Source organism: Ailuropoda melanoleuca, chromosome X (genome assembly GCF_002007445.2).
Source record: "Ailuropoda melanoleuca isolate Jingjing chromosome X, ASM200744v2, whole genome shotgun sequence".
Taxonomy (NCBI): domain Eukaryota; kingdom Metazoa; phylum Chordata; class Mammalia; order Carnivora; family Ursidae; genus Ailuropoda; species Ailuropoda melanoleuca.
In genome coordinates, this window is record NC_048238.1 from 84,032,046 (window position 1) to 84,047,222 (window position 15,177).

Here is a 15,177-nt window from a genome sequence, read left to right on the forward strand (position 1 = left end):
TGTTCGGAACCCATCAAAATACACGTTTCAGAGGACTCGGATGCCAGGCGGTGTCGTATAAGGCAGCCACAAGGGCTTCTTCCAGAATAAGCAGCTCCAGATAAGAACATGGGACTCATCCTTGAGTATCCAAAGAGAAGTAACATTTTATTCTAGTTTGAACTTCCAACTGGCCTTGTGGCCCAAACTAAGAATTTGGTCTAAGGTCAAAAGGGTCTGTCTTTTTCAAATCCCACAGCTCATAAGCTGGTCTAATTTATTTCAGGATTCTCCCTTGTTTACTTGACATGTCATCTTTCCCACATCTCAGTATTCTTGGAAACTTCTGAAAATACACATAGCAAAGCAAACTTCAACAAAAATCAACATAAAGAACCGTAGGAAGCACTGGGTGAAGACAAGCAGCCAGAAGAGGGCAGAGGCCCAGAGACGGAAGATGTTGCTGGAAGCAGCACCAGGACTAGCGTGCCGGTGTCTTGTTCCCGGCTCAGAGCTGGGGGATGCTCTTGGGGCAGGTCCCCTCAGTCCCTACTGCTCTCTCTAACCACCAGCCCACCCACTGGGCAGTCATGCTTCCCCAGGACCCTGCCTATAGTTGCCTGATTTTTGACTGGGCCAATCAGGCTCACCCTCTCATGATCCTGCTGTTGGGACTCAGAGATTCCTACCCATTTCTTCCTGGGACAGAGTGGACGCCATATTTGGCTTTGCTCTAAGAGAAACAGGGGACATAGTTCTGCCAAGAAGGACAAGAGCGAAGTGGATATTCAGAAAGAACCTGAAAGAAGGGCTGAAAGAAGGGCCCCAGGGGGAGAACAGCCTGCCTGGCTTCTTAATGGCTTTCGAGACTCTGGTTCTGGTTCTTCTCGAAGCCTGCCTGTCCCCTGTCCTAGGGTTCTACAAGACATCTTTGAAGGATACAAAATCCGCACTTAAAAAAAAAAAAGCAACATATGTGAGTGGCTCCATTCTAACTCTGAAAGTTAAGTTTACTTTTCCTGTTCTTTAAAAAGAAATTTTTTTTCTGATTATAAACACATGTTCCCAGTAGAAATTTTAATTAGCTTTCTTCTCATTATAAAAACATTTTTGTTAGGTCTATACATCCTGAGAAATATAAAATGAAAACTAAATCACTTGTAATGAGATGCATACACATGTTTAACAAAAGATATGTGCCAAAATGTTCATAGCAGCTCTATAAAGGCCCCAAACTGGAAACTATCCAGACGCCTATCAAGAGGGAAATGGGGAAATAAATTGTGTTATATTCACACGCTGGAACACTTGTGAAAATTGAAAAAAGGAAACCTCATTTAAAATGGAGTCAGGAGGGGTGCCTGACTCTTGGTTTCGGCTCAGGTCATGATCTCCCTGTGGTGGAACTGAGTCCCAGGTCGAGAGCCCCACCACGGGCTCTTCGCTCAGGGTGGAGTCTGCTTCAGATTCTTTCTCCCCCTCCCTCTCCTCTCCCCTCTGCCCCACCCCGCCCCCATTCTCTCTCTCTCTCTCAAAAAAAATGAACAAAATCTTCGAAAAATAATAAAAATAAAATGGAGTCAGAAAGCCAGAAAGGCGAGCTCCCAGGCCCTAACGTTCATGGTCAGTTGCAGACCCCAAGAGGAAGGTACCTTGCATTTTCCACAGGAAGAAGCCTCTATTACCCTAGGGGAGGAGGAATGATTTTCTCCTTGCCGAGCCAATGACCAACTGTCACAATCCAGCCAATGAAAAACCACCACACTCTGAATTCCCAGTTTACTCCAGTGGACTTTCTGTTTATAACAGCCCCTTGCAGCTCTCTCCTCTCCTCTCCAAAAGAGCCTTCATCTTCTTTGTTTGCTGCTTTTGCCTTGGTTTGTATGTCCTGAAACGCAATTCTCTGCTATTCCTGAATAAACTCATTTTTGCTGGTGAAAGAAGTTTTATTTTATTTTTTTAAAGATGTTATTTATTTACTTGAGAGAGAGCAAGAGAGCACAAGCGGCGGGAATGGCAGAGGGAGAGGGAGAAGCGGGCAGGGAGCCTGACTTGGGGCTCGATCCCAGGACCCTGGGATCATGACCTGAGCCGAAGGCAGACGCTTCACCAACTGAGCCACCCAGGCACCCCTGTATGTTACATTTTAATAGAATTTTAACAATAGCCTATAATTCCAGATGAGGGGGGAAGTGTTCAATTTTAAACTTTCTCTTTTTCTTTGCTTCTAGGAAATGACTTGGGTCTGGCCTACGCTGCCCGTCTTTGCTTTTTTGGTTTGCTTTTTTTTTTTTTTTAAGATTTTATTTATTTATTCGACAGAGATAGAGACAGCCAGTGAGAGAGGGAACACAAGCAGGGGGAGTGGGAGAGGAAGAAGCAGGCTCACAGTGGAAGAGCCTGATGTGGGGCTCGATCCCACAATGCTGGGACCACGCCCTGAGCCGAAGGCAGACGCCCAACTGCTGTGCCACCCAGGCCCCCCTGGTTTGCTTTTCTAACATTTCCCTCCCTCCTACTGTTATGTGCATCTTTGTTTTTCTGGAGCCTCTCTAAACTCTCTGTGTTATCGGCTCTGCTGGAATCTAAATTATTCAAATTGATCAAGAGAACAGTTGCATTGAAGGTCAGGCTGAGAGCCAAGTCCCGTCGGGCTGCTCTGGGTCTTGGTCAGCAGCGTCAGCTGCGCAGCCCCAAGTGGCCTTGCCGGGAACTGTTCTCCGAGCGCCTGCTGCTGTGGCCAAGGAGGTGCTCCCACAACCGGGTGAGTGGTGTCACTCCTGCCATGCCCGAGCTGTCACGATAGGCCCCCTCCTCCAGGTCCCTTACCTAGCACCTCATACTCCAGCTACCTCCCCACTGTGCGTGTGTGTGTTTGGGGAGGGGTCACAGTGTGTCCCCCTGGGAACCTGGCTGAGGCCTTCCCCAAGGCCCCAGGCAAGTCACTGCTCGCTCACTCCTTGTCGACGGGTTAGGCCCACAGTTTGTACTGCTCTTGCTCACTTGCACGCCTGTTTCCCCCGTCATCCGTCTGCTTGCTCGGTCCATACATCGACGGCGCACCTCCTTTGTGTCAAATGCTGGGTGAGGGGAGAGCAATGCGCAGCCAGCAGGACAGCCCCGTCCCTCTCCCTGTACAGCCCGGGCCAATTTCAGAGGTACTAAGCACAAGGCCCCAACTGGATCGAGGGGAGAAACGGGGAGTCAGGGAAGGTCTCTCTGTAGAGGTGAAAAGTAGGCTGAGACCTGAAGGACGACTGGGAGCTTGCCCAGGTGAAGAGGGAGAACTTTCCTTACCGGGACTAACACGTGGGAAGGCTCTGAGGCAGGGCGGAGCTTAGGGCTTGGAGACCAAGCGGCCAGTGTGGCTGCAACCAGCTTAGAGTGAAGAGGGCGTACGAGCCATGCCATGCGTCTTTGGGGCCGCTTGAAGGCTTGTCCCGGGACCAGTGTGAACTGGCGGGAAAGGGGACTGGTGTGTTGAGCCGACCTGTGTCTCAAAAACCTCACTCTGGGTGGCTGCCGTGCGAGCAAGCCAGGACTTCTCAAACTCGCCACTATTGACATTTGGGGTCGGACAACAATTCTTTGCTGTGGGGGAATGCCCGGTGCATTGAAGGATGGTTTTTTTTTTTTTTGTTTTTAACATTTTATTTATTTATTTGAGAGAGAGAGCACAAGCAGGGGGGCGCAGCAGAGGGAGACAGAGAAGACTTCTTGTTGAGCAGGGAGCCCGATGCAGGGCTCGATCCCAGGACCCTGGGATCATGACCTGAGCCAAAAGCAGTTACTTAACGACTGAGCCACCGGGCGCCCCATATTGAAGGATGTTTAGCAGCACCCCTGGCCTCTATCCACTAGCTGTCCATGGCACCTTCTTTCCCATTGTCGTAAGCAAAGAGGTCAGACATTGCCAAATGTCCCCTGGGCGGGGCAGGGAGGGTTCTGGCAGCAAAATCGCTCCCAACGAAGGACGACTGTCAAACCATTTATTTCGGTCAGGCCAATCAGTGTTCTCTGATCAGGGTCTGCCACCATCCCTCCCTCGGTTCCCAGACACGCATATATGATGGACACAGGCACACACACAGGTGCACGTGGCCCTGACCACAGTACTCTTGCAAGTCATACTCACCTCTGGCTGCCCAAACACCCACCAGGGTTTTGCATGGGCAGGGGTTTCATGTTCACTTCTCCGGAACAGAACAGGTCCAGTGAGGTGTAAATGGTTAATATTTCACTCTGTTCGATCTGGTTCTCATTGCCATTCCTGCTTACAGCAGCCACCTGGCAGCTTAAGCACTCAATATGTTAGCTGCTATTTTAGCAGGAATGAGAGTTGCAGAACCTTCTTTAATCTGTACAGTGGGAGAACACCCAGTACAACTGATCTTTTCCAGACATTATCAATCCTTACAAACCCAAGGTAGGTATGATTTTCAACAGAGCACAAGCGGTGAAGAGGAAGAAGCAGGGAGCCAGAGGTGGGGCTCGATCCCATGACCCTGGGATCATGACCCGAGCCCAAGGTGGACAAGTGACCGACTGAGCCACCCAGGCTCCAGAGATGACAGCTGGTTCAGGGATGGAGCTGGGACTCCACCCAAGGCCTGAATGCATGGCCCGGATTTTCACTCTCATGTTGCTCTGCCCCCTCTCCAAGCCCTTGAGGGGTTCATGTACTCCGAATTAGAATCCTGGAATTGGAAGGGAACCGGCATCGATCTAAGGCTGACGCTGAGCACCAACTCCCAGCCGGCTCTGCCTGGCTTCTCCCTTGACCATCTGCCCCTCCCCACTAACCCACTTTTTCCCCCTGCTTTATCCAGCACATCGCTCATGTCTGCTGGGGAGGGATCCACACCAAAACTTTAATCCTGCTCACTCCCCGTCCCTCTTCTTTTCCTAGCCAGGTACCAAACCAAGTGATGTAGCGTACGATCACATCTCGTGCTCACAGTCCTCCAAGGAAGCTCCCCCTGGCCTCACATTACAGATGGGGACGCCGAGGCTTTGAGCGGGCAAAGGAAGAGCAGCACTGGAATCCCAACTCTGCAGTCCCCGCACACCCCAGACCTCTGCGGCCGGCGGCAAGGGCTGGGCAGTAACAACACAGGGTCGACCCCACATCGTCCAAAACTGACCTCTTCGTGCTACGCCTCCTGTAGTTTGTCCATGTAGATCTTAAGTGTCTCAAGCTCCCAGTAGTCCCCCTTCAGGAAGCACCGTCCTAGTCCTTCACATCTGGGAAATCGAATACAGGCAGCTGTACGAGATAGAGAGAGACCAACGGAACCAGGATCTGCACCGAACTCCCAGGCTCAACAGTAACCCGTTATGCACAAGCAGCCTGCCCTCCTGTCCGTGTCATTTCCCCTTTCATTTCTACCACTACCTAAGTCAGGTCTGTAGGGACACGCACTCTGCAGCAGGGCCACCTTCGCCCTGTCCCAACCTACTCTGAAGAGTGAGGCTAAGGCATTTTTAATGCTCCAAAACATCACATCACACGACTGCCAGTTAGACCAAGTCCCCCCGCTGTGGCCCGGTGGAACATTCTTCGCAGGCTAACGCTTACTGCTATCCACACAGCCGCAGCTCCCAGGTTCCTAGGCTGCTTAGTTGGTACTCTGAAGCCCACTCTTCCAACTTCTGGTCCACGCTGGTCCTTAAGGATTATGGTCATCAGAGCCTGCTACCAGGGTCCTAGGTTAGATCCCTGTGCCATGCCGCCCGTACCACTCGCTGCCTCTGCTTCACCCAGCACCGGGTTCCTACAAACTAGATATGGGGTTGCCACCAAACTTGATTCCCCCCTTTCTCTTGCTATAGTTTCACCTTCATTCCACAGGTAATTAGGGAACTTTTTCCCTTCCCACTTTATCCAGACATTTGCTTTGGCTTCCATAGTGGCCTGTTACTAGCCTAGCTAGCATACATGTGTCTAACCACCAACCAATCCCAGGTACCTAGAACAGTACCTGACACATAAATGCCCAGTAAATCAAATGTAGTAAATGCCAAAATGGTCTCTTGATTTCTCTCAACAATTTTAAAGATGCAGAAATTTAGTTCACAGGTTCTCCAAGACCAGGCAGACCAGTCTAATTTTTCCTGGTTCAGCGGATTCCTACTTGTATTGAGGACTGGCATCAGTCCGACCCCGGGTCCCGGGCCGTGAGGAGCCCGCCGAGCCCAGCTCCGCGCGGAGAGCGGAGCGGAGGCCGACCCTCCGCAGGGGCCTGTAAGGAGCGGCCCCGGGCCGCAGCCGCGTCCCAGCCCACCAGCTGGCTGGCGGTGCACTTGCTCCCTGCGCCCTCGGGGGGCGGCCGGGCCTCAGCATGACCCGCAGCCACCAGCTCGCGGCGGGCAGCGGCTGCCTGGGCACCGTGGAGGTGAGGATCAAGTTTGCAGCTGAATTTCGTCGGTTTTCACTGGAAAGACCAAAACCTGGACATTTGAGTTTTATGGATTACTGCAACGAGATACCCAATGTTGACGCTTTAGCAAGCTACGCAGACATCCACGGAGACTTATTACCTATAAATAACAACGATAATTATCCCAAAGCTGTTTCCACGGCCAATCCACTGCTTAGGATTTTTATACAAAAAAAGGAAGAAGCAGACTACAGTGCCTTTGGCACAGATATACTAATAAAGAAGAAGAAGTATCCAGACTTGTCCCAGGAGGCCTGGCTCAAAGCGCAGGACTATTAGCTGTTAGTGATGAAATTTTAGAAGTTAATGGCATGGGGGCGCCTGCGTGTCATTAAGCGTCTGCCTTTGGCTTAGGGCCTGATCCGAGGGTGCCAGGATCGAGCCCCGCCTCAGGATCCCTGCTCCGCTGGGAGCCTGCTTCTTCCTCTCCCACTCCCCCTGCTTGTGTTCCCTCTCTCGCTGGCCGTCTCTCTGTCAAATAAATAAATAAAATCATCAAAAAAAAAAAGGAGAGAAATGCATATTTATAAAAAAATTAACGGCATAGAGTCTTGATCAAGTAACAGACATGATACAGACATGATGATCACCAACAAGCCGCAACCTCATTATATCGCTGAGACCAGCAAACCAGAGGAGCAATGCTGTTCCGAGCAGTCGGACTTCTGGCAGCTGTGGCCAGTCCACAGGTAACAGCCTCCTGGGCAGAACCAGCAGGCAGAACCGAGCTTTGAGCCAGAGGACCAAGACACTGAAGAAGATGACATCATGGTTGAAGATAACAGAGTGCCGCAGCAGATTCCTAAGGCTGTTCCTAATACTGAGAGCCTCGAATCATTAACGCAAATAGAACTCCATTTTGTGTCTGGACAGAACACTTTTCTTCCTTCTAATGAAATGAGCTTAGCACCTGTAGCAAGTGGCACAAATACAGAAACACATGCTCCGGATCAAAAACTCTTAGAAGATGGAACAATCATAACACTATGAAACCTTTGTCTGAATGTCTTCGGAATGAGGAGGCCATAGGGACTTGTAAATTTGGCTAGTTTAAAGCATATATACCTCTGAACCAGTAACCGGGAGGAGGCATGAGAAAAATAATATTGCAAGCTTAAAATGTTATTAAAACAGTAGTTTGATCATTGTTAATATAAACTTTGGTTTGTCAGAGGTGAGTTTAAGTCTAAAAGGGGCCTTTGCTAATGAAACTAGGTGCTTTTGCTATTTTGTCTCTAGAGAACTGGATGATAGAGGACATCTCAGAACTATGAGAGGACCAGGTCATTTCCCTTCCAAGGGGTTGCATTATCTGACCTGCCATGCAGGGCCCAGTTAGCTTTTCCTTTAACTATATTTCTTGAAATTCTAATGTGAAGAAGTCTGACTCTATCCTTTGGTACCTTGGGGATGTCAGCTCCTATGTTCCCTGTATTTCATTTTGATTTTTTGATGTTGTTCCTCAGTTGCTAATTGTTACAATTTTTTTTCCTTTTTAAAGGTTTTATTTATTTGTCAGAGAGAGAGAGAGCACAAGCAGGGGGAACAGCAGGCAGAGCAGGCAGAGAGAAGCAGACTCCCCTCTGAGCAGGGGGTCCGACATCAGGCTCAATCCCAGGACCCCGGGATCAAGACCTGAGCCACCCAGGCATCCCACAAATACTTTTTTCAGATGCTTTTTTTTTCCTCTAATATCTAAGAAATCAAACCAATTGCCTGTTTTGGGGAGTTCCTTCCTATGTCATAAAGCATTGAAGCCATGTTCCTGAATTAAGAAACTGTTAACAGTTGTTCAAGTTCAAAGCTTGTTCATCCTATAGCGTTCATTTAGACTCATTCCATATGCATGTAACTTCATGTCACAAAGACAGTTCCATCAACTGGTAACATGTGAGACTCCCTTAATCTCACCCTCATTCCCATCTCACTGGCAATCATTCCTATTGTTGTGTTTTGTTGGTGTGCTTTTATGCTCTTATGTATTTGAGTAGTATGAACCATTTTGGATTAAAAATTGCACCCAGATTAAGAGATTTTTTTACACACAGGACAAACCTGTGCACTTTTTCATATGAGATATTTGGTTTTTACTTAATGGGATTTCTAGGAACACTGCCTACACTTTATGAAAAAATAGAGTATTCACTGTGGACAGGCAGAGTTTATTGCTATTAATTTTATGAGGCCATTTATTACTTTCTCAATGCATCCACTTAGACCAAGTGAAGGGTAAGGGGGCTGAGTTCCATTCCTCACCTGATTTCCCTGTACAAAGTGCACAGTAGGCTTGCATATAGAAACCCAGGATCATGTGAAGCACGTTAAGTTCCCTGTGACTTATGGCTATTTCTCAGTTACTTATTAATTTTATGGTAGTGCTGGAACGGTACCTTTGTTAACAACTGCATGCTATGGAAACAATGAATTAAGTGACTTGTTTTGAAGGATATTTTCTCTCTATGATAAAGATCATATGAAGTCTTGGACTAAAGGAATGTCACTTGACTCAGAATACTTAATGTACTTTGCTGAACTATTAACTGCACTTTATGTAATACAATGTACTTTTTTTATTGAATTCACCGAAGTTCTTCCACTTCTATACCACTATTTGTTAATGGCATTCCAGCTTTAACCTTCTGTGAGGTACAGAAATTTGACTCTAGAAGGTCAAAATGTTAACATGTAGGCTAAATTTCATTTAAGTGGTGCAGGGGTTCAACATTTTAAGTAAAAATCCTTTCACACACTTGTTAACAAAGTTTTAACATCCGAACTTTTCTTATGGGGGAAAAATACTTCATGGCTTGACTTTTTGTAATTTTAACTATAACGTACAGATTTGTCTTTTATGTATTCATGAAAATGGAAATCAAAGCTGCCAGTGCTTTTTAATTATCCTGCTAAGGGTGTAGGTCAGTGGTGTTAAAACTAAATTTCTCACTTACATTACTGGTAAAATAATTACTATACGTATTGTAAAACCAAGAGATCTTGGTTATACAATGTCAGCCCATTGGTAGTCCAAACAATTATTTCAAGTATACCTTAACAGAAATATCAGTGGATTCAGCATAAAACTCTATAGTACTAAATGTCAAGCCTGTGAATTTTGTTCTGTATCTTGAGTAAATTTATAATGTTCTCATGAGCTATCAACAAAACACATGTACTTTTATGAACTATGAATTTCCTAATTTTACACACGACATGATTTTTACAATAATACTGTTTAAACTACCAAATGTATTTTACTACAATTTTATTATAAAATGTACATTATCACTAAATGAACTTTGATTTTAAAAATCAAATTGGCTTCAGTTGTTTATAATTTTTTACAAATAGACTTGTAAAAAAAAAGACTGGCATTATAGAATAGCAGATAAAGATGCTATTTAAGAATGTGCTACCCACAGGTATGAGAACACATATATTCACTTCTCATAAGGTGTAATGTAAGAGCCAGGAGCTTCTTAATTAAATATAAACTCAAAAGTCATTTTTTTTCCAAACTAGCCACACTTTATTTTTTTTTAAGATTTTATTTATTTATTTGACAGAGATAGAGACAGCCAGTGAGAGGGAACACAAGCAGGGGGAGTGGGAGAGGAAGAAGCAGGCTCACAAAGAAGGAGCCTGATGTGGGGCTCGATCCCATAACGCCGGGATCACGCCCTGAGCCGAAGGCAGACGCTTAACCGCTGTGCCACCCAGGCGCCCCCACACTTTAAAGATTTTATTTTTTTGAGAAAGAGAGGGCATGAGCAGGGGGAAGGGCAGAGGGACAAGCAGACACCCCACTCAGCAGGGAGCCCGCTCCCAGGACCCCTGAGATCATGACATATGCCTAAGGCAGATGCCTAAGGCACTTAACCACCCCACCCAGGCGCCCCCTATCCACACTTTACATACTTGATTATCAAGGGACAGTTCTATCACTGCAGAAAGTTCTATCCGACAGTGCCATACATCATCTGACAGGAGAGGGGAATTCCGTACTTCACAAATGAGAAACACAACAGCATTAGAGCTGAAAGGTCTCACATTTATTACTGAACCAATCTACTGGTGCAGGGCCTAGGAACAGAGAAAAATCATCTCCCTGATAAAACGTGGCTTGTGGCCAGGTAGGAAGGATGTTTACAGAGTGATAGAGAATACATGATCTGTTACGCAGCTTAATTAAATATGAGCGCCAATTAGGTGTTTCGTCTCATGATGTGTGACGCCTTATAGACCCAGCTTGGTTCTTCGCCAGTGCCTCCTCTTGGAGTTGTACCTGCACAGAAAGAACTGTAAGTTACAAAGGCAGTCTGACCTCAGTTTCACTGCCCTCATTCACCACAAACTTTGCCTTGTCAGTACCATAAAATCCTTGAAAGGCGAAGGGTCCCATTTTTCCTTCCTTTAACAGGTTTGGAGCTCTCTTTGGGAGTAAAAAGTGATTTGCCAGATGCGTTCAAGAACTCGTCAAATCAATTTTTTACCTCTAGGAATGATTCTAGGCTAGGAAAACACACCAGTTCTTAAATTGAGAGCGGATGAGTCTCTCCCCTCGAAGAGCAGAAGCCTCCTCCCACCCAGAGTACACCCACCTACTTTTGAATCAACATACCTGGGGGGGGTAGACCCAGACACATCTCTTTTGAAACCCCCCCCTGCTAAATTTCATCAAAAGCAACACTCCTACATCATGGGCCACACACACATAAAAGCCCCTGCATTAAGTGTTACACTAGGAACACCCCCAATCATTTCAATATCAAAGCAAGAGATCTGCAGAGCTAAGGCCACCTCGGAATTGTCCCTGTCAATCTGTCATGATTTTACCCTCACAAAGGCAAAATCCAACACGACGGACACAGATTTTCTTTCAGCAGGATAATGTCAGTACTTCCACAAGAGGAAGCACTGTAATTGCAACCTGCTTTCAATATACTTCAAAATGTTGCAAGACAGCTGAGGTAAGAAAACAATCTTTCAACTGTTGCCAGTTCTCCCGGCTGAGTGTATACTCTTAACCACACATTTCTTTCATTCCACACAATAACCCGGTAACGGCAGGTCCCACCACCAGATGGAGATAGAACGGAGAAACCGATGTTCATGTCAACACATTAAAGAGGGGCTTTACTATGCACGCCTGAGGTTCTCAACACAAATCCATCAAGCTTGCACAAGGGCTGAGCTGCTCAAGTAACCATTTCGCCAAGCGGCTCAATGCTCTTTTCTCAGTATTGTTATGAGGGCAACACATGGGTTTTAAGATCTAGCTGCACTTCCAACAGTGAGACATCTCCTACACATATCGATATAAATAACAAAAGCCAGTGTTCAGTATACGATAAACTAAAGGCAGAAACTGGCTTCTAACGTGACAGGGTGTGGTGATTTCCACCGTCTTTTTTAGCTGCCTCAAAGAATTAAGGAAACAGGCCCCCAATTCACATCTTCATCTTCACACCAGCAAACTAATCCCACTGACGTCTGCAATTCAATCAGATCAGAGTGCTATACTCGCGTCAAGATCTTGCAGTCCTCTGCTTCCAAGTCTCAATCTTGCAAAAGGGACCCACTTGCTAGGCCCACTCTGGAGTCTCAGCTTCAAAAGGCTTTTCAAATAAAAATCCTGGCAACAGTATTTGCTTCCTCCTCCTCTGTGGTCCTTTGGGCTCATTTATTTGGGAAAGCCAGAAAATCTAATACTTCATTTTAAACACACCCAAGTTCTGGAAGCTGTTTAACACCCAGGGGCTTGTCACTGGTTGTGAACCCTTGAGCAAGTATCACCCATTTCTGATGCTTCTTTTTCTTCCTTTTGAGACCTGTCTCAAGGTCCACCTGGTCCCCCATGAAGCAGTGAGACTGAAAGGCATGCAGGAGACCTGCGTTCCCGGTTTAGCTTTGCCTGTTAGCTTAGGTGACCCTGGAGGCCCTCTGCAGCCATTTGAGTAAAGTCTTTTTTCAAAAAGCATCAATTCAACTACTTCTGCAGTAGAGAGCAACCTCCCAAACTTTAGAAAACACAAACACCTCAAGCTGGACTGGGTGAACAACATCGTCTTCCCACTGCGATGAGTAACGAAGACAGCCCCCACCTCACTGTTTTGGTCCAGACTGAAGACAATGGGAAATGAACACTGGAGTGTCTGCCCCCAATCCCAGCTGCGGGCTGGGTTGCTGTCTAGAAACACTGAGGGAGGCACGTTAAAAGAACCACCACAGGGCAACCCTCTCAGGTCCCCTCCCTCCTCGGGAGCTCTGTACTATCACTTTGTACTATCTAAATGAACTCTGCTGCCCAGCAAAAAATTAATTAATTAAGAAACAAAATAAAACCGCAACCACCAAAACAAGCAGGTGGCTGTGGGGGTTCCTTACCTGATTTTATTACCAGTTTTCATCCGAATCCACTGGGGAATGGGGCGGTTCTGCTTTTGTTTCTTGGCCAGGAATCGCTTGATTCTGAAAGTCTTGTGAGAGGACTGGGAAGGAAACGCAATCAATTTAGACAGCAACACCAGAGCCTGCTCCACTGATTCAAGGTCAGAACACCCTCGATCCACAAACATCTGAATGTTTCATCTATACCAAAAACAACGTTCTCAATGCTAAACCCATCACGCCCTTTGCTCTTTTCCTCACAACTTCTGGAGGCAGATACCATGATCCCCACTGTTCGAATAAAAATCAGCCAAGGGTCACTAAAGTAAGTAACCTACCCCAAATCAGAGTTATTAACGCGCAGAGCTGGCATTCAAACCCAGGTCATCTATGCTCCAAGGCTAATACCTTCCAGTCTTCCCTGCTGTCACCCCAGCACCCAGGAGACCAGTGGGGATGGCTGGGAAACTTGGTTTTCACAAAAGAACACAGCTTTTTGTCAACCGGAACAAAGTGCACTACGTAAACCAGGGGTAGCTAAGGACACGGAGAGCGCATGCGCCCCAGAGAGCGAGGGGGCGGGACAGAAGACGTCAGTCCCGGAGTAAAGCCTATTTCTCGCTGAAGGCGGAGCCAAATGCAGGCCTGGGTCCAAAGACCCTGGGATCACGACCAGAGCCGGAATCAAGAGTGGGTCGCTTAAACTGAGCCACCCAGGCGCTCCCCCCACCTACTGACCATTTTGGTGTGAATTCTACTCCACTTAAAATATCATTTTCAAGGACAACTTTCCCAGTTTCTCATTTCATTTTTTGGCTTTAAGAACTTGGGTCATCTAAGTCCAACTCCAACCACCCCCGCTCGAGTTTGCAGGACAATCCAGAAATGGAAGGTAGTCTCAAGTCTAGCCTACGTGGTCCAACACACCCTTGCACCTTGCATAACAGGAGCCCGTTACAAAGACGGCAAAGACTACACTCCTCTCTCCCAGCTCACTAGAGCAGTTATAAATTTCCTGCCAACTAAAAAAACCACATACTGATCCTCTCCATACGTAGAAGCATAGAGCAATTTTAATTTCTCAGAAAACGATCACAGGTAAAACCCACGACCATAACTGTCCCCAGTTGGCATTTTAAGAAGAACGCCCGAATGGCACACAGATCCACACCGCAGCACTCCTCCTTCCAGGTGCTTCCACAGGGAGATGCGTTAAGTCCCTGAACAAAGAACTCAAGTCCTGTAAGCTCATAACATGGCATAATCCTGGCCGCCAACTTAAAAAATTCCGAAAACCAGCAGACCGCATTCTCTTCTCGATGCCTGGCACCTGTGGCGGGCAACCCATTGTCGGGCCACGATTTCTGGAGTGGACCCCCCGACCTCTCTCCCTTCCCCGAGTCACAATGGCGAAGGGCAGTGGGAACCCCCGCTAGCCCGGGCGGCGCACAAAGCACCAGCCGGCGGCGCACAAAGCACCAGCCGGCGGACCTTGCATGGCCAGCCCAACTGGCCCCTCCTCGATCGCTTGCTAGCTTCCCTCTAGGCCCGCGGACTGGAGCGGTGGCCCAACTCGACCTTCCCAGGACAGAAGGCTTTAAAATGCCCCCCACACCTCGACGCAGTGTGCCGCGCCAGCAAGCTCGCAGAGACCTCAGGTCTCCGGAAACCACCCCGGAGCCGATGGGAACGGATGGACTTACCATGGCGACAAAGAGCCAGCCACACGCAGCAGGATGGTGGCGAAGAAGAGAAAGGACGAAGCGGGCGGAAGGACGTATTTAGAGGACGTCGCCGAGGGCGGAGCTTAGAAGATGAGGCGAGAGGCCTTCTTCTGCGGCCCTCACTCCGCCCCCCCCGCGTGTGGCGGCGCTAACGTGGGAACTTGGCGAACAGGGCAGTCCGCGCGAAATGACATTCGCTTTGCAGCGCTTCCGTAAGTGCGGTGCTCAGAAGCCTGTCAGTGTGCTTCGTGGGTGGGGCGCACAGCCCGCGGTAAATGCCAAAGTGCTACCCCTGCCCGAAGGCACAGTGAACACAGTGGGCCGGGCTAACTCCAGGGGCGGGCAGGGGAGACGTCACGTCCGAATGCAAGGAACTTCGGTCCTGGGCTTAGGAGGCAGTGGCCCGAGGGCTATCCTCCGCGGGGGTGGGCCGGCGGCCCCCTATCGCGGCCCTATCTCGACCTCTAGAAGTGGTTTCGACCTGGCCGGGCCGTGCTGGACGGGAAGGGATGGTGATGATGGAGGAAGCAGGAGAGGGCGGCGGGGGCTGCACTAGGAGGGTCCGGTAAGCCTAGGCAAGAGGTTGCTAACCAGGGTCTCAGCTGAGAAAGTTCGGGACAACCTTTTCCTTGGCTACTAGGAATGCC

At 48.0% G+C, this 15,177-nt stretch overlaps 1 protein-coding gene and 1 non-coding gene across 2 annotated transcripts; both read right to left on the bottom strand.

Annotated features, from left to right (window-relative positions):
* Nucleotides 1–10,446: 10,446 nt before the first annotated feature.
* On the bottom strand, nucleotides 10,447–14,666 carry RPL39 (ribosomal protein L39). The gene is made up of 3 exons (XM_002922559.4): nucleotides 14,510–14,666; nucleotides 12,804–12,907; nucleotides 10,447–10,701 (listed from the first exon to the last, which is right to left on the bottom strand). The coding sequence occupies exons 1-3, from the start codon at nucleotides 14,510–14,512 to the stop codon at nucleotides 10,653–10,655; spliced, it is 156 nt and encodes a 51-aa protein (XP_002922605.2). The 5' UTR covers nucleotides 14,513–14,666; the 3' UTR covers nucleotides 10,447–10,652.
* Nucleotides 11,222–11,353, bottom strand: LOC117797563. The gene has a single exon (XR_004622570.1). It is a non-coding gene; the product is annotated as a small nucleolar RNA SNORA69 (small nucleolar RNA).
* Nucleotides 14,667–15,177: the final 511 nt, after the last annotated feature.

Coding starts and splice junctions, on each gene's coding strand:
- RPL39 (XM_002922559.4), bottom strand. Junction 10,702..12,803: donor AAAACTGGTAATAAAATCAG/GTAAGGAACCCC, acceptor CTTTCTGTGCAG/GTACAACTCCAAGAGGAGGC.